This window comes from Neodiprion lecontei, chromosome 3, assembly GCF_021901455.1.
Source record: "Neodiprion lecontei isolate iyNeoLeco1 chromosome 3, iyNeoLeco1.1, whole genome shotgun sequence".
Taxonomy (NCBI): Eukaryota; Metazoa; Arthropoda; class Insecta; order Hymenoptera; family Diprionidae; genus Neodiprion; species Neodiprion lecontei.
Genome location: NC_060262.1, coordinates 4,568,591 through 4,593,232, shown reverse-complemented (window position 1 = coordinate 4,593,232; position 24,642 = coordinate 4,568,591). Strand labels below are relative to the sequence as shown.

At 40.3% G+C, this 24,642-nt stretch overlaps 4 protein-coding genes across 9 annotated transcripts in view; 2 read left to right on the top strand and 2 right to left on the bottom strand.

The window, feature by feature from the left end:
• Positions 1-1,095: 1,095 nt before the first annotated feature.
• LOC107223732 (probable sodium/potassium/calcium exchanger CG1090) lies at positions 1,096-13,130 on the bottom strand. 2 transcript variants are annotated; one of them, XM_015663518.2, is made up of 9 exons: positions 12,779-13,130; positions 5,394-5,837; positions 4,847-5,081; positions 4,660-4,772; positions 4,318-4,493; positions 4,001-4,224; positions 3,628-3,939; positions 3,287-3,520; positions 1,096-2,913 (listed from the first exon to the last, which is right to left on the bottom strand). In XM_015663518.2, the coding sequence occupies exons 1-9, from the start codon at positions 12,803-12,805 to the stop codon at positions 2,714-2,716; spliced, it is 1,965 nt and encodes a 654-aa protein (XP_015519004.1). In that variant the 5' UTR covers positions 12,806-13,130; the 3' UTR covers positions 1,096-2,713. The 2 variants fall into 2 exon arrangements, with proteins under 2 accessions (XP_015519004.1, XP_046591135.1); XM_046735179.1 differs by lacking the exon at positions 12,779-13,130 and adding an exon at positions 10,672-10,780.
• A 959-nt stretch (positions 13,131-14,089) lies between these two features.
• LOC107223723 (tetratricopeptide repeat protein 1) lies at positions 14,090-15,749 on the bottom strand. The gene is made up of 4 exons (XM_015663507.2): positions 15,066-15,749; positions 14,797-14,973; positions 14,448-14,633; positions 14,090-14,391 (listed from the first exon to the last, which is right to left on the bottom strand). The coding sequence occupies exons 1-4, from the start codon at positions 15,390-15,392 to the stop codon at positions 14,212-14,214; spliced, it is 870 nt and encodes a 289-aa protein (XP_015518993.2). The 5' UTR covers positions 15,393-15,749; the 3' UTR covers positions 14,090-14,211.
• A 529-nt stretch (positions 15,750-16,278) lies between these two features.
• Positions 16,279-19,506, top strand: LOC107223726. Of its 4 annotated transcripts, none has more exons than XM_015663509.2 (6): positions 16,279-16,554; positions 17,416-17,895; positions 18,148-18,324; positions 18,404-18,546; positions 18,926-19,083; positions 19,284-19,506. In XM_015663509.2, the coding sequence occupies exons 2-6, from the start codon at positions 17,676-17,678 to the stop codon at positions 19,420-19,422; spliced, it is 837 nt and encodes a 278-aa protein (XP_015518995.2). In that variant the 5' UTR covers positions 16,279-16,554; positions 17,416-17,675; the 3' UTR covers positions 19,423-19,506. The 4 variants fall into 4 exon arrangements, with proteins under 4 accessions (XP_015518995.2, XP_046590349.1, XP_046590346.1 ...); XM_046734393.1 differs by lacking the exon at positions 16,279-16,554 and adding an exon at positions 17,164-17,180; XM_046734391.1 differs by lacking the exon at positions 16,279-16,554 and adding an exon at positions 17,339-17,357.
• Positions 19,507-19,879: 373 nt separating this feature from the next.
• The window catches only part of LOC107223722, a 19,792-nt gene continuing 15,029 nt past the window's right edge, over positions 19,880-24,642 (top strand). The window contains exon 1 of one of the 2 annotated variants that reach the window (XM_015663506.2): positions 19,880-20,492. The gene's annotated coding sequence lies outside the window, so the exon portion shown is untranslated. The remainder of the gene's footprint in view (positions 20,493-24,642) is intronic. The other variant, XM_015663505.2, reaches the window with a different exon arrangement.

Genomic DNA, 24,642 nt, shown 5'->3' with positions numbered 1-24,642 from the left:
TCTCCATTCGTCTAATTATCAACTGTTCAAACTTATAATACGTGATATACTTAATAAATATATCTGAAGAAAAGTAACGACAAGAAATTTACAGGACAGTAGATACTTTCATCAGGTTAAGGCTGCGTTAATTATTGTCTTTCTTCGATTATGTCTCTCGCGTTTGGAGGAGCCTTATTACTTCGATGTGTCGCATCCTTTTTGCTACGCTATTTAAGAATAGCTAAACACCGTTTACAAATACGTCTAAGTTTGCTTGATTCAATATACATACAATAATATGCGAATATGTGTATATGCATAATATTTTTCTACTTTATTTATATACGCGTCGGTAATCCGTATCGTAGAAATTTAACCGTCATCAATCGGCAGAGAGGATGAAAGAGATGATAAATTCTTACCTTCGATCTACAAATAAATAATCTATTTAAATATTTCTCTTGTACTGTGTAATGTCAATGCAAACGTCTCAAGTTTCTTTAAATAAATAATTATCGATTGAAATCACTGTTATTACAATCGTACTCCTCTGTGATAATAAATGTTCGCATGATTATTTCAAACAAGCGTTTGTCAAATCGTTTTCATCCTTCGTGCCCAAGTCGACATATATGTATATGTATGTATGTAATACGTTGGATACAGGCCTACGTGTAAATATGTATATATGTATATTATACTGTCTATACATACATAATTCTAACAATTAATATAAATATACAAACAGCACTGCGCTAACTTCTTTCAAACATACTTTTTATGTCTGTATATATTTATGTATATATATATTAGGGTGTGCCAGAAAAAAAAAAAAAAACAAAACGCACATCAAAATTTCGGTAAAACAGTTCAGGTAGTATATTTCATCCATACGCGAGCTGTTAATATTGATATTTAGAGGTGTCTATTTGTTCTTTACATTTTTCATTTAAATAACACGTAAAGAAAACCGAAAAAATGTTGAACTTTTTTTCTTCTCGTAAACGGCTTGACTTACAAACGATCTAGATACAGATTCTTATATTTAAATTGTAAATGAATAAAAATAAAAAAAATAAGCACCTCCAAATGTCAGTATCAAGAGCTCATATTTGAATATTTGAATGATATATTCTATTTGAGATGCTGTAACGAAATTTTCATGCACGTTTAAAAAAAATATATTAATTTTTCATCTATCATTTTCATATATATATGTTTTTTTTTTATAAATTGAGCTAAACTACGACTTTGTTCTATTATAGCTAGTGTAAGTAAGTGATGCCTTCGATGTCCTGTTTACCATTTTCAATTTGACTTTGACTCGACTCTGAATCACTCAAAACTCTTCATGCTGCTAAGTTATGTTATAATCTGTTATATTTTCTTTCTCCGTTCATAAGTCAACTTTATAGGTAGGTATCATATAAACAAAATTGTACATACGATAAGTTATCTAAGGTGATTCGTTATTCTGCACGCATACCGTAAATTCTATAACAACAACAACAACAACAATAATAATAATAATAATAATAATAATAGCTTTTAATAATAATTATTAACAATAATAATAATACTGATTAATGTATTGTCACACGAACGTCTCTTGGTATTATTCGTACATACCTAATTATATGAACGTAATACGAACACAAAGACAAAGATACATATTTAATATTTCAAACGGTGTTCAATACCGTCTAAGAATCACAGCGATAAGAAATTTTGCAAAATAATGTAAGAAAACAATTTATTGCACGTTAAAAAATTGACGCAAACCGGTTGTACAAAACTGTAGTAATTTATTTATCTAATGAAAATTTAATCGCGTTGACTGATTGTATCGTTGGATCGTTATTAAATATGGCAATTGTGAAACTAAACTATTCGACTGTACAGTAATAATCTGACGAACAAAAATATGTTAGCAGTAATAAAATATCCGCGAATGGTAAATATTATTAGGTATTTTTTTTTTTGTTTTTTGTTTTTTCCTTACACAACCCGTCATTATACGCATCTGGATCGTTGTCTGCAAATTCATGAACGGACACTGTATATTATACTCATGATCTGTGTTATATATTCACAGGCTGTAATCGGTATGAATGAACGGATGATTCGATTACAAGTGTCTAAAATAGCTCAAAACTGACGTGTGCCTGGTAATAAAATTTATCTTCATCGTCAGATGTATTAAAAATAAGTAAAAGAAAAAAAAAAAGAAAAAAAAAGGTGTGTTTGTAATGTTTTATTTATTTGTTTATTTATTTATTTATTTTTTTTTTTGCAATTTGGTCCTACACACACTGCGTCGTCCACGCTTGATCGGTCGTCGGTTAAGTATAAGCTACAGAGTTTGAATCGTGAGTTTTCAAATTCGGCTAATAGTTTCCGCTCCTCGGTATACAATTTCAATGCATGTGACAGCTCTCATCCGATATATCGTATCAATGTATCAGGCATGTTTCATGCATGCGTTATAATATAGGTATACGATGCGTCAGTTTATCGAAGCAAGAAATAACGTGGTGTAGGTACATACCTACGTGCAAGAGTAAAAGTTTGAAAGATTCTTACCATACACGATGCAAGGAAGTGTTATGCGAGAGAACAAGGATCGATGTAACGAGAGAAACTTTGTCCCGTGGAAGTCCGAATGTTTGGTGTATCGCAGGGATCCATCGATGTTACGGGTATTTCGGATAATGGATTTCGGTACCGTGGTTTAAAATTTACTCGGACAAACCGGCGGGTTCATTTGACCGAAAACGTTTAGCTCGTAGAGCGATGCGACGGCTATGAAGATCAGGTACCACACCATCAGAAACACCCCGTATCGTCGGTCAAGCTTCCAGCCGTTCAGATGAGTCACAACGACGAGAAAAACTACCGTCGATAGCAGAGACACCGTCGAGTAGGTCAGGCCTGCAACAGTACCATGCCAAGTCGTAGAATCAAAGAACCCGGGTACCGATCGGGAAGTAAGAGAGAAGGAGCCGAAACGAACAAAAACCTGGTTTTGGCGCGGAGTTATCGGTACCGATTTCCTCCGCTCACCGCCTTCCGGTTCTTCGATCGTTCGAAATCTTTACAAACCAGGCAGCTGTCAACACCTGGTCAACACTTAATAATCGTAATATTTGAACGACCAAGGAACACAGAAGCAACGATTGAGACAAATCGGTACCTACTGCTAACTTTCCGCTGAAATCTGGCACAAGTTTGTAATCCTAAGTTTCTTCGACTTCTCTCTCACTTCCCGGCACCAACGAATCCATCCCGCAAGGTGACCACCCACCTCTGCTCGTCACGTTCACGTGGGAACCAGGCGCTATCATGGCTGTCTGAATGAACCAAGGAAGCCCAAGGCAGACCAGAATGTCGAATACGTTACTGCCGACCGCGTTACTCACTGCCATGTCACCCAGTCCTTCCTTGATCACTGCCAACGATGAGAGGGCATCGGGGACGCTCACTCCGGCTGCCACGAATGTCAGCCCCATCACCGTGTCGGGTATGCCCAACGTGCTACCTGAATATAGGAGGATCAAGTCAGCCGGTGTGACTAATTTTTCATCGAGGAATAATGTCCTCCGCTTACGGGAACGGGGACGCAATTGGAACCGTGATGTTTTCTACCTATTATCGTGATCATCCAGACCATGAAGTAGCTGTAGAAGCTGATCCATATCATGGAAACGCAGAAGGTGAAGGGGTACCACCTCTTCCACTTCTCCTGCCGGCAGTCTGGCATGGTTACGCGACACATGAAGTGGATCGGGTAGACCAAGCCCCATGAGAACAAGCCCCACTTTCCACCGTCGGTCGGTCTTACCAGTGGGGAAATCTCGTTGGGGTCGGCCTCCTTCGCTTTGTAGTACTGCGGCTGGGCTGGACAAGCCGGCTTTGGATGGGCTGGATCGGAAGGGTCCTGGAGGCCGGCCATGTTGCCTGAAAGAATCGAAGCCTCGTTAATTCGGACTGAAGAATTTGGGGGTCGGGGATCATTCACCTTCGCTTTTGACTTGGTCCGTAACCGGGGAGTTTGGACCGGTGTACGAGAGTCGCTCTTCTTGGAGCGATCGATAACTGACGAGGGCATTCTCCTCGGCAGGATCGTTGTCCTTCGGCAAGTACGGAAGGTTAAGGGATTTAGCCCAACGCTCGAGGCGCTCGTTGAAGGACAGAACGACGCAGTATACGACGTACGTGAAGAGCATGAAGAGGGCTTCGGGCCTGAAAGCGTAACGCGGTTGAACTCAATTCGTTCTTGAATACGAGGGGGTAAGAGAAAAGTACGTAGCTCGATCGCGTTACTGGCGTACTCACCACGATATTGATTCGTTATAGATCGTGCCAAGCATAACGAGGATCGAGATCATGTAGAAGAAACAGTCTCTGCAGAGTGGCCACCAGTTCAGCTTCGACACTGTTCCCGAAAACAGGCCACACACCGATATCACGAACATTATGTTGAACACGGCGCTGCCAATCACCCCGCTCACCTGTAAAATAGCGGTAAGAGAATATGAGGAACCGATGATCGATCGTTCCGACAATCGCTTTTATTCTCCGCGTTATCCATTATCGCGCAAGCAACAATCGTAACTCGAAGCTGGATAGGAAGAACAAAGCAACGTCGCTGATTGCAAATCGGACAACGGGACTCACCCCTATGTCGTCTTTAGCGAAAAACACCCCTATCACAACTGTCGCCAACTCGGGAGCGGAGGATCCGGCAGCCATGAAGGTGGCACCAGCGACGTCCGGAGAAAGCCGCAATTCTGTGAATACCAAGTGGATCAAAGATGAGAAGATCGAAGGGGCTCGGACTGTCGAAAATCGTAACTGTGCTCACCTTCGCAAATCCTGTCCAAACTGGAGACGAAGTAATCGTCACAGACGATAGCCAGACCGAGGAACGTGTAAATAGCAACCAGGATGTCGATTATCAGTGCACCATGCTTACGGGCCTCAGGCCCGACCAACGGACGTGGAAACTGCTCGATGGCCGGCGGAGAGCAATTCTCTCTTCTTGGTCTCCACGTCGGACGAGCCTCGTTAATGATCGTTGTAACCGACTCTGGCATTCCCTGCAACGTATGTTTCAACCTCTCAGTTATGCTGAAAAGAAGGAATTCTCTCACGGATATCATTCGACCGAATATACCAGTTGAAACAAAGAGTCATCATCGAAACTTTTACTCGTCAACAACGCGAAGGGTTGACCATGCTCCATATAACTACGCACCATGGGACTTCCATGACTTGCATCATGAACCATGACCTTTAAAGTCCTGCCAGAGTAATTCCAAATGACCAGGAGCAACTTCTCGCATGTTACCACAAGGGTAAAAGTTCTCCGGAGCAGAGTCAACCCATTTCAAAAACGAACTCCAGCTCACCGTGGTGTTTGGATTCTGAGTTGTCTTGACCTTCTCGGCACCCTTAGAATCAAGTTTGGTTTCCGGGGTGGTTTCGATGCTAACACGCTGTTTGTTGCCCTTCGGAGTCTCGGTTAAAGTCTTTTCAGTAAGCAAAGAAGGCTCCTTGGGAGCCTGAGTGACTGAATTGGAACTAATCGTTTTCGGTTCGTCATTCGCGAGGGCTTTCCTCGTCGGCGAGTCCTTGTCCTTGCGAATCGCGGTCGCATCTTGCAGGTCTTTGCCTCCGCTGATCGGCGACTGATCGGGAACAGAAACCGGAGTCGCAGAGTCGGTCATACTGGACGTGTAGACCGATGTTGTCGTCTGAATTAAAACGTAGAGGAGAAACAGGCCGACCTGAAGTGGCCACTTTTCCCGCCGAGTCAACCGACGCCGTGGTCTACTCCTCATCGTTGGGTGTTGCTGCAATTTAAGAAGGTGTCGCGTTACCGAAGCTCTTCGTGACAGCCGCCGCGGTGCGTTATATGCGTCAACACGTCAGCTCGCTCAAAGTATCGCGTTACCTTAACCGAACTGCCCGAGACTCGGAGTGTGCGGATCTGGGTTACATGAGGATGGGACGAGAAGGAAGACGCGGAATAAGAAGAGGAGGAAGAAATGTTGGCGAGAGGATGGGGAAGAGGTCAATTTGCAAATTACAGACTCGGGAAAGTAATTCGAGACTCGCAATCAGCCAAGGAAATCTCGACTCGTTGAAGTGCTGAGGGTATTTAATCCTCCCGCAGGACGTGTTTGCCTCTCGGCGTGATTTCGAGAGGCGATATCTGACAGGTTGAGAGGCCTATAGTGTCGTATACCGAGGGCGTGCTTGTCCGGGTTTTCATACCCTGGGAATTTTATGTTGCTTCAATTTTTAGGACCCTCGGCAACGGCGCCTTTCACTTTTCCGTATTGTCAAAACTCGAAAACGCCAAACCCTTGGGCGAAAACTACGCCTGATATACTGCGAGTACCTTATCCCAAGCGCCCTCCTCTAGGGAAAATGTTCGTGTGTTCAGACGTGCAATGTATGGAAAAAAATCGTCGTTTTGTTTATTACATGATTTACCTTGTAAATTCGGTAATATATGTAAGAAATCACATGTGGTTTTATGCATATGAATAATAAATGACAAAAGCACAAATCATCAAATCTACTAGATCGAAATTCATATGGTTCACTATATAGTTGATAATATGATTTTTGATACAGTAAATCTGATGATTTGTGATTTTGTAATTAATCATGTGATTTCATATATATTTTATTGGTTGGGTCGGCATTCGAATGTCGTACATTTTGAAGTTGCGAAACGTCGACTCCTTGCGGTGAAATCTTTTCATACCTCACGCGTAAGTTTGCGAATTTTTAAATTCATGTTATTTGCATTGGAGTATTTTTCTGTATACTGAGCAAAATATTTTGAGCTATTTTTCGATCACAGGATCGCGTATTCATTTCTCTGTAATTGGAATAAGAAAATCGGATTTAATCGCGACGGATCAGAAGACGAAATTCAATTGAGTTTATTCGAAATTCCCTCTAGCAAATAAGTTCACTAGTTTTCAATGAAAGTTATATTTGAATCAAGTAAGATGCGGTTGAACGAAAACGATGAAGCCACTTGGGGCAATAACTTTTTTTTCCACCGCTCACCGTGCCGAAAAAAGCAATTTCTGCAGCTTGGATGGATTTAAATTTGATACAAAGTTGGTGCGACTGTGAAGTCAATTTAAAAAAGAAACAAAAGAAATTTTGGTGGTATATACTTTTTGTAAGAAAAAAAAAGTATGAGCTGTAAATTAGCGTAAATTTTCCATCTGCCGCGGAGTTCCGGTTTCTGGTAAACCCTTCGCATGACCGCATTAACCGGTTCATGTTAAAATTGAAATGTTGTCTCAAAACGCCTTTGTTTGAATAAAGAAGTACTTTTTCGGACGATTTTGAGATGTTTTGGATATATAAGTCAGAAATTGATTTTGTTTTTCTTTTTTCTGTGAGAATAATTGTAAAAAATACATAGCGGTGATGGATTTGTCAGAAAATTTCACCCCTATTAGACATATAGGCATTTGACAATTATTTAATATGCAGCATATCTTGAGAAAATCGTAAAAAAATGAGAATGAACATTGTAAACTATAGCGTAGAAAAAAGCGATTAAGACTAAGGAAAGAGAGAAATGTCCGGTTACGATCACTGTACGCAATTAATCCAAAATTATTTTGATTTTTCATCATCACCAAGAAATGATAATGAGAAAATTTAATACGCGCGGTTCACCGTTCGTTTTTACTACGCAGGTCGCTATAAATTTACAAATATCGAATGATATTTTCTCGCAACTATGGGGCGTTAGGCAAACATTGAACGACTGATTTAACGTCGTAATATTCTAAAAGGCGACAGGCCGCATGCGCGTTACTATTAAATCATTCGAAAATCGTCGATTGTAGGATTTCGGAGGCAGTTGTCGGAAACTGTGAGCTTTGGCGAGGTTCGGTTTGGCAAGGATCGATTCCCTCTTCCTCTGCCCTTGTCTTCCTCGCTGACTCCGGCGCCCCGACGACGATCAATCCGTCCTTGTCCCTTCGCCGCCCTTCGCCGCCCATTCCACCCCCGACAACCCCGCCTCGTCTCCTCGCGTGCCGTCCTCCAAGAGGAGCAAATATCCCGCAGTATCTTTGCGCTACGTCACCAGCATCAATAACGAGTTTCTCTTTCTGTGCAAAGCCGAGGGAGGAAGACGAGGGAGGAAATTTCAGGGTAGAAAAACACCCGGTCACGGGATTCGAACGACGGTACGGACAGGATAAAGGGTTGCGAGAAGAGTTAGAGAAGAAGAAGAAGAAGACGATGATCAAGACGAGGAGGACTAAAGGGTGAAACGCTGCTAACCGATTCTCCGCTAATTCACATCCACCTCGATGTATGCTCGGAGGAAAGTACGAGGAAGAGAATTGATTCTCCGTTTCAACTGGAATCCTTCCCGGATATCCCGTAAATCGGATATTCTATTTTCGCACAACCGACCGGACTCCGTGATATTGATTGATCTATTTATGGAATGTTAATTGACCCTTTCCACCCGTCCACTCCTCCCTCCGTATCTCGTAACATCTACTTATTATACATACAAGCAACACGGAGGAATTATCGGGGATCACGGGTAAATCCACACGGTTCAATATAGTGGAGGTAACAATATCTGGCAGAGACTCGACGAGACCCTGATACGTAATCAATGCATCGAGCTGATTGGATTCATTGGCTAAACCAGCTGACGCGGTCTCGCTATGACGCCAAGTATATCCCTCTACGAGTAGTTCACTGTACCCTGGCTCTGAATCAGAAGCGATGCGAGAGACTGCTGAAACGATACTCTCGTTCCGTATTTTTTTTTTATTTTTTTTCTCCCCTTCCTCATTTTTTTGGGAAAGGGAAAAGCGGAGACTAGGAGAGAGAATCAATCATCGCCGTTCAACCAATTTCGCTCTGCTCTTGGTAGTATATTCCTGAACCGCACGCCGGGATTCAAGTGTCTCGAAGTGTGCTTAATGCACGTTGTGTCCTCAATTAGAATAATGAATTACCGTGTGGTTGAACAGAGTCGAGTTTCCGCCATTGGCGATCAATGGGCTCGCCGATACATCCAAGCTTTTTCCCATACAATCGTAACGTTATCGTCGGTGTCGTTCGGTATTTGAATTAAGTTTCGTCTGTTACTGGCAACTATTATTATGTACATTCGATACGATTTTCTTTGTCACACTGAATTATATAATTTATATTTTCTTCCATTCAATGTTATCTGTATTGTCTCTGCTTCTTTGGAAAGTTTGTTATTCAATTCTACGCTGGTACTGGGAATTTTAGGAACGTTGTAATCGAATCATCGTTGGAATAGTCTACGTATTAATAATGATAAAATAATATTCATCAACGGCGTTAATTAACCTAGCAACGCAATTCAGTTGTGTTGATACAGTAACTCGAACTGCCTGACGGCTGAACGTGACGGTTTTTATCACTAGTGAAAAACCGCGACGTAGCAAGAAAATTTAAACGCTTTGATCCGGGTTTCTGGCTCACGAAGGGATTACGAATCTCCATGATTTCCCTTGGCGGGATATTCTTTGATTCAATTTACGAAAGAGAGATCGGAAATGAAACGTCGAAAATTAATCACCGATACGAACCGCACGATCACGGTAAAATTCTCTTAATCCGCTAAATTTTGTATGCGATATTAAAATATATTCTAGGCGTTTTTCACGGAGAATATTTCAACTTTCTCAGATAAATTTAATCTTGTTATTCCAGATACGACTTGGTGTACCACAAAATTTTAACTCGCGAATTTGACGGGAAGAATCGAAACAACGTTGCGGGAGACGCAGAGAAATTGAAAAAAGTTTTGAAAAATGCTAAGCCTGAATATAATTACAGTGTTTGAAAAATTCCAGCTGTGATTTATCCTCTTATCAAAATATTTTACGTACTTCTGGAAATTGTAAGGAAACTTGAGGGGAGGAAAATTTCAGGAGAGTGTAAGGTTTTGTGTATCGCGTGGGTTGATTTAAAGTCTTACGGATGCGAGTATGATGTTTCTAAAATGGAATCGAACATGGACTGACCATCAGGGATAAATTTTACGAGCGACGAGGATTGCGTAATACAAATAAACCGCGTTTGGTGATCGACAATGCGAAATATTCGTGTAACTTGAATCGTGAATGGAGTTGGCGAGATGCTCTTATGTACGAATAATCTGAAAATCTATAGTCGATCTGATATTATCATATCTGAGAGATACGATGATTAATCGAAAAATGCCGAGAGGGAAGTACTTGTTGTATACGAGGACGTACAACTCTTGAAATTCCTTGTCTGTCTGACGTAGCAGAGAAAGACGAACTGGAGAAAGGTAAAGCCAGGCACAGCTGACGGTACAGCGGCGATAAACTGATTGAAAATAAAAGCTGTACCAGTGCCGTGGAGGAGAGGAAGGGTGGCTCGTTCGCCCTCTCAGTAAAAGACCAACGTCACTCGATTAGCGAAGTGTATAAACCGACGAGGTGAAATGCTTTATTCCGGACCCACTTAGGGCTCTTCCATTCAAAGCTGTGATGAATTTCACTCGTATTGGGAATATTTTACGGCTTGAATGTGGACGTTGACTGTACGCGGAGTGAATCACCGTACACAGACTTGCGAGGGTATTTTGAAAACTGAATACTCAAGATTCAGGCTTACGTCAAATGAGAAATAACTTCTGAGTCGTTCTTGCCGTTGTATGGTTTCGCTCAAAACAGCCATCGGTAACTGGCGAACGCTGAAAGTGATCCTGGAACCGAAATAAAATCGCAAGTGGTCCAAATAGCGGCCATCTTGATTTTGTGCCAGGGATTGAATTCGGCTTCCAGACAACGTGGCGCCGTAAATCGTGACCTATATGCAACTTCACGCCAAGGATTTGGATCTACAAAATAATTTTTACACACCATTTTTTTTTTTTTTGTATTTTTGTCTTCGGTAAATCGTGTTTGTGTCAAAGAGCATATTATGAGAATTAATTATCAGCAACTTTGACAGTTGTTTTTAAAATAATTATTGTCAACTCGTAGAACAGGAGGGAATTCCGATTACTTTTACCTAGCTGCAGTTTATATCCTTTACTGAAAGTAAAGTCCAGAGGAAGACAGAGAAGACACAGAAAAACGAGAAAAAAGAACTGCCGATTAAAAGAAGAGGACTGCAGACGAGGGGAAGGGGCCTTATTTATTGGATTAACTTTATTTTTCCAATAGGTATGCGAATATAGCTGCTGGCTCTTTGCGTCAACCGCTAGATTTATCGCCCACTGGATCTTGCGGTAGTTTTTTCAATAATTACAGGTGTATAAAACAAGTAATCGCAAAATCCTGTTAATCCAAGTTTTGGACTCGTTATTAAAAGCCTTGATCCTCGGAAATTTTTCTTTCAAGTTCGATGAAAAATGATGAAATTTTATCCTTAAGACTCTAGAGAATTGCTTGAGTTTGTCAGAGAACGTTAAAACGTTGCGATTAAGTCTCGGCAGGCGTACAAAAACCTTATAGAAAAATTTAGAAATCCATAAAATGAAAAGTGACAGTTAGCTGCGTTTTGGAAAAAATCGTTCTGCTCAACTGAATATTACTAAAATTGGATTTGCCGCAGGTTTCTTTTCGTTTGTGGAATCTTGAGGGAAATATTTTCACCGAGTAATTTCGACGTTCTTAATTTTGTTTTCCTCTACAAGCGCCTATGACACGGTCGTTACTTGAAAGAACCAGACGTTGATTACTTAGCGAATTCATTAAATATTCGTCGCTGAACTGCAAACCAAACGAAATTCTACGAGCAAAATGTATTAATTTATTCTTAACAGCGTAGCAATATAATATATGCAATATGCGTATATGCACAAGGGTAGTTCACTGCATGTTTCAAACTAATATGACACGTTACATCAGAGTTTGCAAGCGTTCACGAGTCCCATAGGATTGATTATGCAGCCGGCGTTTATAATTGCTACTGCACGCAGCCGTTAATTAAACTACCCTGCATCGATCGATCGATTAGTTTTCCATTGTAGTTTTCCGGCGTTGAGCCTACGATCTTTAATCGGCAACCGTTTACTTCTACGAAAAAAAATAAAAAGGAAGAAATAAATCTCCTACGTTCATCAATCACGGGTGGCGATCAATTAAACGCTATAGATGTGCATTTCACGAGTTTTTCGCTCTCAATTGCATTAGAAAATAAAACATTTGTCCAAGCGTAATCGTACGATTTATTTTACCCTAGGGAATTACAGTTGAAATTGGTTACTGGATCAACAGAAGACTGCGGTTCTCTTAAAGGGGAACAAACGTTTCAAAAGAAAGTAATTCCACAGCTAATTTGTGCGTATAATTCTCTCAATTATTCGGGTAATGAGCATAACGAATTTGACGCACTAAATGACGCTTTGACAAAATGCTAATTGTTTCAATTATAAGTTGTTCAACAAGTTAGGGACATTTCTCGGCGGAATGGTAAACGAGTCTGATACAAGGTGAGCAAACAGAGACCCTGCACTATTGTTGAAACATATAATTTTGTGTAATTTTACATAGCCATGAATTAGTTTAGGACAAAAATCAGGCAAGACCCCAGTAACGATTATTATGCTAGAAAGCATAAAATGTGAGGGTGTTTTTAAACACGAGGCACGATCAGCGAGTGTGTGTAACGGTAAAATTATTGATTTGCATAAACAGCTCAGTGAGGTTTGTAGGTTGAGGGTATTAAGTAAGAGACGTGCAAAAAAAAAGCGCAATAAATCGCAGAAACTTACCACTGAGCTGATGGGCTCCTCAAGCATGTTTTCCAGACTCTTGAAGAATCCAACAGAAAGTATAAAACGACGATTCACTTATCTCAGAATAACAACATCTCTCGCCCCGAAATTATCTGAAAATAATGTGAGAAAAAAAAAACTACCCTTGACAGCGGCTCTACTGTCTTTAAAGCGTTTTGCAACCCGTTACAGTCGACAACGAGTTCCGCTGTTCTTGGATCGTTGATTATTCAAATATCCCGTAAATACGCGGTCGAATCAAGTCACTTGCAGTTTACCTGACTATTTTCTTGTTTTATATCAATTTTTACTTGTTTTTTATCGACGCTCTGACGTTCCTCTTTGCGCTATTTCGCGTGTAATGCGAGGCTTTCCACGCTCGCCTCACTTTGCGCACGCGCAATTCTCCTCTCGTGCGCGAAGTGTTTCACTAAAAGTGTTAGCCACCGAATTCCGCGAGTGTTTTAGTGCCTGCACACACGCAACCCGCTCTACGCAAAAGAAGACGGGTAGCACTATATATGGGCTCGAGGGGTAGTTAGCAGGGGTCGAATTTAAGTAGCTGCCTCGATTTAACTAGCCAGTGACTACCCCTCAAAGGGTGTAGATAAACTATAGTTTTTATAACTTGCGCGGGGAAAACAGACGATGTATATTCATTATCACCGGGAATTACCTGGTGAACATTTTAATGGCGAATCAAATGACGGTAAATGCATACTTTGTCTTGGAATAATTGTCGCTTTTGAAACTTTAAAAAAATTTTATTCTGTACGATTTGCTATATGAATTTGAAGTCTCAGTCTCTCGAGTGTGACTAGTAGACTCGATAAACAAGGGAATAATGAAAAGACTTTAACGACTTTCGAATCGGTTGACAGCAGTGTGATACACTTTCAAAATTAGCAATGAAAATGCTTACCGGATAAATTTGAAGTCGTACGAGAATCACAGTTCTATACAGGAATCGCGATGCTTTCTTTATATCACAAAATGTAAAATATGCTGTACGTAAAATGTATATCAACGTACAGACATAAAAAAATTGTAAACGGTTTGTGATGAAAGCATTTTAGTTTGCCAACTGTCAAACTAAATTTCCAACCGATACCTATGCATACATACTTGTGCTCTTGTGCACATGGGTATATTCACTTTGTTATCAGAGTTCATTGCCTCCTACGTTTGGTTCTGTATTCTGAATAATAAAATACATGATCCGTGTCAACGTATTTTGCATTATATTTATATCTAAGAGGAAAAAAAAAAAACAACGAACTGAAAATGAGTTGACGAAAAACAACGAGGTAACGTGACGTACCAGAGTCTCTTTATTCTGAGTAAACTTAAACATGTAGATGATTTCATACTTATAGAAAGCCATATGTCTTCTGTTCCTTGTGTCAAGCAATCGTTACGCTCTTTTAATATTATCTTGGCGTTTGGTTGAAGTTAACGGAGTATCCGCCGCTATTAGGGTCCTGTTTCAGCTCAAAGTTGTCTGTGGAAAGGCCGAATGGTCTCAAGACCATATTTCCGAGGTCTTTCAACTTCCCTATCATCTCTGTTTTCAGCTTCTCGTTCCTCTCCGCGATCAACGGCGGTAATCTCTGCGAATAAAATTCAGTTCAAACACAGACTAGCTCGTATTTCGTAATAAACTTACCCTGACAGCATAATTCGCTTCGCTATGCGCCGGGTCGAAGGTAAGAATCTTCTTGAAATCCTCCAAGGCTTCGTCGAGTTTATCAGACTCTTCGTAGAGCTGTGCTCTCCTCAAATAAGCCTTCAAGTAACTAGAATTCAGTTCCAACGCTTTGGTGCAGTCCGATATAGCGGAGTCTTTGTTCTCCTGGAAAGAGGAGCCAATCTATAAATTTTCTTTTTCTCTCTGAAAGATGACTATATCTCAATCGTCATAATTATCCCAAATTATCGACCTCTGCAAGGATGTTTTGTAAAGTCATGCGTTTTAAAACGTTTCACCAACAAGGATAAAATCACTGTTGATTTACCATGTATTTCATCTTCGCCGCCGCTCTGTTAGCATATAGAATCGATCTGTCCTTGTCGAAGGCGAGCGAACAGGTTTGTATACCTCTGGTGTAAGCGTCCATGGCTTTCTGATATTCACCGCTTTTGAAAAGCTCGTTTCCCTCGTTCTTCAGACTCTCCGCGTCCTTCCTCAGCGCCTGTTTCACATTCAGTAACATCGGTAGCATAGTATGTGGTTATCGGCAAGCGAAGCGAACGATGCGCTACATGGATTGAAAAAGCTTCTCACCTCTCTCTGCTCCTCCGTCAAGTCGATTTCTCTGTCCTTCAGCGCCTCTTCGTCAATGAAATCATCCGGTAGTTCGGTGATTTTCTTTCCATCCTGTTCCTCCTCTTCATCTTCGTCCTTTCCTATCGCCGCGAAAGGATCGTCGCTAATTTTATCATTACCGATCCTCGTACTAGGCTGTACTTTGTCCTTTTCACTCTCTTTGTTTTCGCCTCTGGACTCCGTCGGTGTTTGCCTAATCGCCGAATCCTCAAGGCCTTTGGTCAGCTCGTCTATTATCTCCTCGTTTGTCTGAGGCCTCTTTTCACTCGCGACGTTATTATCCATCCTCGTTTAAAGTTCAAATTCACGTTAGAAACATACGCACGAACTGTCGATCGCCGGTTTTAAAACCTCTCAACGTACTTGATGCACGCAATATTGCGAGGTTAGCTGTCACACATAACCTACACGACGTAGTGATACGTCATTCTGGAATAACCTGCGCTACGAGTCGCAACCAGCTTCTGCGTTTATTGATCTTTCCATACGCGGCAAGGCACCGTAGCGTTTAATTACGTTTCTAGAAAATGGGAGTTGACAACATCGCTCGGGACAAAAACTAACAATAGTAATTCGCAAATGATTCAATTATTTTGTATAAAATTTATTTCCTTATTTTCAATCGTCATATCATTTGAATACACGCGAATATTCATGACTAGTTTTAAAATTCACCACATGTGACGCTGCTAGTCAAACTGCTATCTGTAAGTTTTTCAACAAATGAAGCACGTTTTATTCCTCAAGATGGCGCTAAAAATAGTCAAAGTGCGCCTAACTAGAGACAATCTAGCAAATTATCAAAGGCGCCTGATTACGAACAACATCGGTTACAGCTTCGAAACTTCAGAACGAAAGCCTTCTAGTTACCAGACATGATCAAAGCGTGTAGCTTTTTTAAATTGATTAACCAATTGAATTCGGAACGGTGCATGGAATCGATTTGTAATAAAGGTGCAAGATAATTTTATTGCACGAAATTTCTACAGAAAGATGACCAATGCGACGCATCCGATACTTATGAGCACCACCCCTACCACAATCAATTTTCAGGAGCACAAATATTTTTTTTTTCAGCTCCTCAGTCCTTCGAGTGGTAACCATGATAAGTTAACAGAATTTGCCGCAAGAGTGATGCTGACATCTGTTCAATGCTTTTACCTGTACTTAGTGTCAAGTGCCATTCCCGATAAGAGTTTAACAATCAAATATTTCCGAGCCACCAGCCTGGCGGTTATACTAACACAGAGTAAAATGTCCGAACCACACATAACGTATCGGCTTACGAGCCGGCAGCTAATCTGATAAGATAGCAGTTTGTCGAATGAGGCTGTAATCTCCTCGCAGTCGATGCAAAACCTGTGAAATAATTTCTTCTCTTTTTTTTTCTAAGCTCAGAAGGTTTTTACGCGAGTGACAGTAGGTGCGTGTTAAGGATACTGTGAAAGTATGTCATCTTGGTATTTACAAGCTAAAATATATTCTCAGCTGTGCAAATTGCTAAAGAAAAATCGCTTCCGTGCTAATTATTTACCATACCCTGCATCCACCGACAAGTCAATCCGTCATTCGCCAGTAATATTTCTTAATGGTCCCCCGTTACCTTATAATGATAACGAACTCCACCAATTTATAAAAAAAAACATAATTATCGATAATGTGAAACATGAGCGCATTCTTTACAGTCAGTTTAAAAATATCTGCCGCAATCAACTCAAAAAGTGAAGTGAAAAAATGTGTACCCTATTTAGTGACCCAGATATCTCCGTTACATATCATTCTTGGAAGTGAGCAGATAACAAAAAGCAAAATTGTCCTCTTGAAAGCGATAATCTTAAGCCAATATAGACGTCTCGAACATCAAATTGTCGCTCCGATTACAAGCCCATAGCTAACATCTTCTGCGTCGTAAAGCCATGTGTTTTCGAAATTTGAAATACGCAAACACTGTGTATATTTATAAAATTCTCTGATATTTTTATAAATCATGAAGCTCCTTTAGACGAAAGGAATTAGCCTCTTCGTCGCGATCGTCGATCGTCAAAAGACCACAACGTACGTCATCGTATAGCGGTAATGTGTGTATGATACGCGATTAAAATGAATCGATTGATTACGCACGCGGCAAATTATATCTTACATGAACCAGCAACTACAGACACTTATTCTTACTCATAGATACAGCGGTACTTGAAAGCTGAGGTCGTCCCCGCTCCCTGACGTTCGCCATGACTTCCTAATCTAACATTTGTTCGTTTAGATTTCAATTCAATTTCTACGTACACATTATTATATAATCTCTTTTCAGTTGGGGTGCTACAATGCTGATGAAAAGCAAGAGTCTAATCAACAGCAGCAACAACAAGTGGTCGAATAAACTGTGACGTTATGACAATAAAAGTGCGCCTCTAATCTCGAGAGTCTCCGTCCTTCTGGTTTCCTCAAGAATAACAGCCAACGAATAGCTGTATTGTGAACAAGTGAATATTGGTAATACCAAACGTGTTTGTACACGTTATAGTACAGTGATTTTTTATTATTGTGCTGCTGCGTGATAAAAAAAAAAATATGGGTAAGAAGTACGGCGTCTTCCTCTCTGTCACCGCTCTCATCTCGATCGCATCGGTAGTCATCATTTGCATATCCATGGGTACGACTGGATGGGTTTACGCAACGGCTGCTTCGGTCTCAGGTCTCACTTATGGAGACTCCGACGTAAACCATGGACTCTTCACCGGAAGCTTGACGCGACAACTGGTCCAGACGGCGACGAACTACGATCTATACAGTAATTAATTAAGAATAGCTAATGAGACCGAGGAGCTAACGATTAGTCGATTACTTTACATGAAGCATCATGGAACTCGTTGGAATTCTCGAGAATCCATGAACCGCGTATCGTAACACCGTTTTAAACAACGTTCCAAAGACTGCACGCTGTGTATTTAAGGCGATGTGGTTGAAAGTTCCGAAGGGTCTAAAAAACTGGATACACATTTCAATTTGACGTGGTAAAAAAATTTCTGCAATCTTTTTTCAGTAACCTGCGTTTGGGGCTCGAACGCGTGTGCGTGGAGCTGCTTGTCCACAGCTTCGGAAAGAACGGCTGAAGTGGAAAGCCTCTTGGCCGGAGAAACGCCTTCATTCGCCTGCAGCGTGTCGACACGAGCCCTGACCAGCACTGGCTCTACAATATCCAGAGCCGACAATGGAACTTGTAAGTTTCACCGGAAACTCGATCCTTGAGAAGCCTTCCAAGAAATGACGATAACGTGTCTCTTCCAACCTGATTGCAGCTACCTCAGATTTTTTAAACGCCGGTGCCTGGCTGAGCAATGTCATTTTCATGACCCTGCTTCTAGCTGCAGCCGCAATCTCCGCCGGTCTTTCGGTTGTCAACAGCGTATGGAGTCCGTCAGAATCGTACTTGAACGTCCTGGTAAGTCAGAGCTGGACAGCGAAGATTCGTCGAGAAAAAACCGGGTCTTAAACTCGATTGAAAAATATATGTACAATTGTCACGTAATATCGGAGATTTATTGCCAACTATACCGGGATCTGATAATTAGTAATCACCGAATCATGCATCGAACCCCGCGCAATTGTTTGTATCAATTAGGTACAGTTTGAAAGCTTCGTATCGGGTTGAAGTGATAATCGTATTCAATCTAGGGTAGCTAAAGATAAATATCATTAAAATCGCAAGATAAGGATTCGTAACGATAGAGCCCGTTGGATGTTCGTTTGCTTTTTTTAATATTGACTCATTTTTCGCGAGTATAAAAACGCGTTCGTTGTTTTTCCTTTATCGTTTGCAGGGTATCTACATAGCTAATGCCGTCACCGTAGGCTTGGACGTCATCGTTCTTATCATTTGGGGAGTCCACTATGGGGTGAGAACACAGACCAACGTTGCTATCAGAGACACGATCGTCGGTGAATTCACTTCTGAAACATCTCTCGGATATTCGTACTGGTAAGTCAATTTTAGTGTCTGCATTATCAGAATTCCCTGTTCCAAACTATGCTACGAGAAAATGATATGAAAACGTAAGAGGTGAAGTATATTGGAAGAAAGTAGAAACGATTGCAGAATCAAATATAATTTTGCGACTATGTTCGGTACAACGAAAACCAGACTTGATTCGGGCAAATATTTTTCGTTTTCACTTTCAGGCTTTTATTGACGCCACCCTTCCTTCACGCTATCAATATCGGTCTCCTCTACCTGCGAGACACGTTGATAAACAGCGAGCCGCCCGAAACGAAGATAGACATCGAAGACATCGCCGACGGGACTCTGGTCCTGTTCTAGGATCCCAATCCACTCGAATAATTCCTAATTATAACATTACTTTATAATATAATTAACGATAATAAAACCTATTTAAATACCCGATATTGGTCCGCCTACGAAATTGGTAGACATCACGAAAAAATTTGGTCCAACACAAACGCTGCAACAATATCAACATGGCCGCCGTCGAGGCCCACTTGCGGTTTTGTTTTCAATCCAGTATCATTTATCGCGATCGAAATTCACCGCGGTTTATTTCATCCGAAACTAGACGATGGCAAGAACAGTTCAGCTGTGATTTCGGCTTCGATAAACGCCCAGGAGCCGGGTATTTAGGCAAAAACAAAAATTCCCCTGTCCGAGTGCACTCTCCGCTTTGTGTTGTGTCCATGATTCCCTGGCGGTGGAGATCGGAACGTGGCGCCGTCACACCTGCCCGTGGCAGGTGGTGAAAGCATTCTCGGCGGGGAACTGACAACAGGTCGACCCGTTTCACGGGAGAATCGGCTGAGCGTAAAAGTTTTCGTCGAGGTAAAAGGTGGTCGGTATCCGGAGCGGCATTCGAGTTCTTCAGTCTGTGCGGAAAGGATATTTAGGTGTGCGATACGTGCGGCGTAAGGCGGCATTGAAAAGCGGTGAAAAAAAAAGTATCAGGACGAACTGCGTCTGATGAAATAAAATCCGCTATGCCGAGTCCCGAGCCTTCGGAATACCTGCTTGAATCCCCAAAGTGATATTTTACTCATTTATAAGTATTCAAGGTGCGAAGTTGAATCGGCAGTTCGCGACGTGCTGTGACCTCTAAATTCGAATCGAAACCGGTGTGCGAATACGAAAGAAAATTATCAGAAACACGAGGCTGAAGAATTTTTATTTTTTTTTTTTTCCAAAAATTCTCTCGTTCTTCAAACCGGTATCGCATCGTTCCATCGAGTGCCTGTAAGGATCGAAATCTTTTCACTGTGACGTGCAATTGTGGAAATAATAATAATATCAGGTGATGAAGGAATTTTTTCATCATCAAACGGAACGTTCATCGTGATTCGTTAGCGGTCTGCTGGTTTAGTCAGCGATTTACAACTTTCAAGGTAACTTTAGCACACTTTGTGCATAATATAAGATTACACTTGCAAATAGGCTAAACAGACAAGCGGCACACATGACCCTATGACATCTATAAAATTCACCGCACTGTTTGACGTTTCAAGAAAACCTTTAGTCCTGTTCCTACAAGTTCTTTATTACAACGACGGAGATTGGATCGCTCGTAAAATCGGCGATTCGATCGCCATTCGGCCGATCGACTCACAATATCCAAGAAGTTTTTATATCCTGGTACAAATCACCGTTCGACACTGCTCCAATTCTGCAGTTTATCGGGCGAACCACACGGAGGTCAGGAACGTTCGTCTGGGAACTTTCCTGGCCTTCGCCGATTCGCCATTCGTACGTAATCACGACCGTGCTGGCAATAAGTAAAAGCATGCAAATCTATACGAATTATCGTTATTTCGAGCCGTGACGCGTGCGTGGTCAGTATTGCGAAGTGAATTTTTGCGTCCTGAGTAACGACGATGATAATCATAATAATCGGTCGATCCTCACTCTATTCCGATAAAAATTTTATCCACAAACAGTATCAAATTTTTTTCAAACATCAAAAATTTAGGTAAAAATAATTCATTTAACACGAGCGATTAATATTTTTAATGAAACTTCGATCCCACACGATTTTACAACAATTTTCACAGTAAGTGTGCGGTAGGTGATAGTTTGCGTCAAGTTCGCTGATCATTAATTAGACCCTCAAGGCCTTCGAGCGTGCAGTTTAATTAGAGGAAGCTGTTGCGAACGGTGATATGATAGGCGTACGTAAGCCTTGTGATTGCGACTCGAAGAGGCGGTTATCGATTTTCTCTTCGCTCGATTTTCGCTAATTTACCTCGACGTTATGCATATTGTAGGCGCATCGAGAAACCGATACACCGGAAGTTAATAGGCTTGAACAATTATCGCACATTTGGAACACCCTTCGAAACGTAGCGTTTGCAAAGAAATGATACACGAATTTCGAAGTTTCGTTTCACGGTTGTCAATGGCCGCAAAATTGTTACAATTTCGCGTTTCATTTATCAACGTTGTCGATCACTTTTTTTTACAATCAAACTCTTTGTGCGAAATTCTGCAAGTTCTTAGTTTTGAACATGCATTATATACATGTGGTTTTTTAGATAGAAATAATTAGTCAAACTCTGATTGACATAATAATTATGCAAATTCGATTGTTTCGTATCAGTTTGATTGTGACTTTGATAAATTGGATTGCATAATTTTATCGTTAATCAATATCACTTCGATAAAATAATTTCATTCAAATAATTTCAAATAATCTTGTCCGATTATCAGGAATACAATTTATTTTTAATCTTCGGTGTTATTTAGTATTATAATGTAATCATTTCAAACAATTACAATGAATTTTTATTCATTTAGAGTCACTCGGAAAGATGTTAAATATATATTAATTATAAATTGTTTTCTTTTTGCTTGCTTCAATTTTCACATAAAAAAAAAAATCACCGCAAAAATCTCGAAAGCGCTGCGCAAATAATTCAATGAAATCTGATCGGAGCAAAACTGAAATCAATTTCTAGCAACGAATTAATCCCGCGAATTTGGCGCTGACGTTTTTTGCAAAAATTCTTTTCGACAAAAAATAAACAAAGATCCACATCGATTTTGAGTAACGAGCGGTAGGTTTTGAAAAACAGTCATGCCTCTCAGGCTAAATCCAGACAGTTTTAACAAATCACGCGTGGAATTATTTTCGAAATTCAATCAAACTTTACGATCAAATTTTTCATATGATTCTTTTCTTTAAATTACATTCTACCTATGGAAGACAGCATTCATGATTTTTCACAAAATTTCAACGAAATTTGTTCTCAAGTTATAAATTTTCGAAACATGCTCGTTTAGATTTTCCACGTATAAATAATTAATATACAATACAAGACTAAACCGAGAACAGATGTCGATAAAATTCTAGAGATATTTTGTGTCGTCACATAGAATCTTTAAAAAGAATTACATCTTACGCGTTTGAAAAATTTAAACAGCGATGTTTAAAAAAATTCACAAATCCGTATTAAATACGAGTAAAAGAATTTCAAAAAAATCGCAAGTGTTTCTTCAGAAGGGCAGAATAGGATCAAAATTCTTCTCAAATTTAAAAAAAAATAACGTGTCAAACGCGTATTTTATTTATATCCACGTGGTGGCAGAATGCGTTTGAAAAATCGCTACTGACACAGTTTCCACGTACGGCGATATTATACTGACAAGTATGCAGAATGGCTTGCATAAAGCTGATAATATGCAGGTACCCGTATACATTTATATCCGTGCAACTGATATAACGAACAGAGAGAAGGAAGTGAAACGCGATAAACGGCTATCGTCTTCTTCTTCTTCTTATTCTTATTCTTCTCGTTCGAGTTGCGTCACTTGCACCAAAGACGGGTTTTATATTGAGGTAAACACGCGCATGCAGCAGCGATATACACACCTGATAATACGTCCTGTAAGAGCAAACGGTTTAAGAGAGAAGGGAAGACGGTAAGAGAAAGAGGAAGAGAGAGACAAAGAGTGGGAAAAAATTACGGAGTAAGTAAACCGGTTTCTGCTTCGAATTAACATCGGGTTGTCGGTAGTCCGCAGGCTTGGCCCGCTGAATGATAATAATAATAACAACAACAACAACAATAATAATAACTAAGAAACAATATAAAAGTAGGAAACAAAGTTGGAGAAATTTATGCACACGTTGAAGGAATTATTTATAAAAAAATTTTTCTCTACTTGCTCGAGCAATGAATTATATGCGAGTAAAGTATAACTTCGGAACGATGTCAAGAGGAAATTTTCGTTCATCGTTTAAGTTTCACGATTATTTTGTTTTATTTATTTTTTTTTTTTCTCGTTTGTTTCCATTTTGGCCGTTTTACAGCGATTCTAATTATTATACATCTACCGGATAATTTCATGCGAGTAAATATTGTTAAGAGAATCGATTTGTTTTAACGCGAATGAAATTCCTGGGGCATAAATTGCAGTCAACTGTGACACAATTCATACGATTGAATATGAGTGGTATAAATTCTTATTCGATGGAACGAAACTCGACGATATTTCTGGGTAAAAGATGTCCGGTTGGGACGTCAATTTTCAAGCTAAAAATCGTCGAATTAGAAATTTTTTTTTTTTTTTTAGTACGTAACTTGAAAATGTGGAAATGTTTCGTGGTATGCATACAGAAGAAAGAAGAATCGGGTTGACCGGCTGATAGAAACCGACTGATAATATAATATTACACGCTGTGTGTACAAGTTACTTTGGCGTTAAGTCTAGAAACCGCGTGTTCTAAATTTATTCAAGCTCAACCACACGACGCGGTAAATATACGATATTTATTCTTTTTTTGTTTTTCTTCCTCCCTCGCGTTTTTAATGTTTCCTGAGGCAGAAGATACTGCAATTAAAACCGAGAACTCGCGTTCAGGCTCTCAAAGATATAATTTCATTTGCAACGAAAGAAGGGAAAAAAAGGAAACGCACGCGTGGCCCTGAGTTGAAAAATTCCCGTGACAAATAGAAGTTAAATTCTAGTCGGCAGTTTGGATTTCATGCAACTAATCTTCGGATTTCTGATAAGCGGAGATCGATGAAAGTCTTCGTTTTTTTTTTTTTGTGATAAAACTTTGTCGAGTATTCGTTACTGTATTTATAATCTCCTGTAACTCGACCATAAACTTCAGCCCAATTCGTAAAGCCGCGTGATTCGAAGCCTGCAAACTCATTCTCCTGACCCATAGAGCGAGAAACTATGGAGGGGACACCTTCGGTCTTCCGGTAAACCAGACGCTGTTTCCTACGTTGCTTTAAATTTTTATACTGAGAAAAATTTCGTTTGTTACGGTAACTAGAAAAATTCGGTAAAACAGGTATCGTTAAATAAACTGTTTGAATATTGTTGGAATTACGAAAAACGAGGTACGCCTAACCATTTTGCGCTATCGTCGATCCTTTTTTGGTTATTGCGACGCAAAATCTGTTTCTGAGGTTTACTCTACTTTTTTAGTTAAACAAGGCTTTAACGTCAATTTGTCGTTGCACGAGCGTTAGATTTTCGCAACGGTTGCAAGAAAATATAGCAAGAGTGATCGTAACGAGAAAGAAT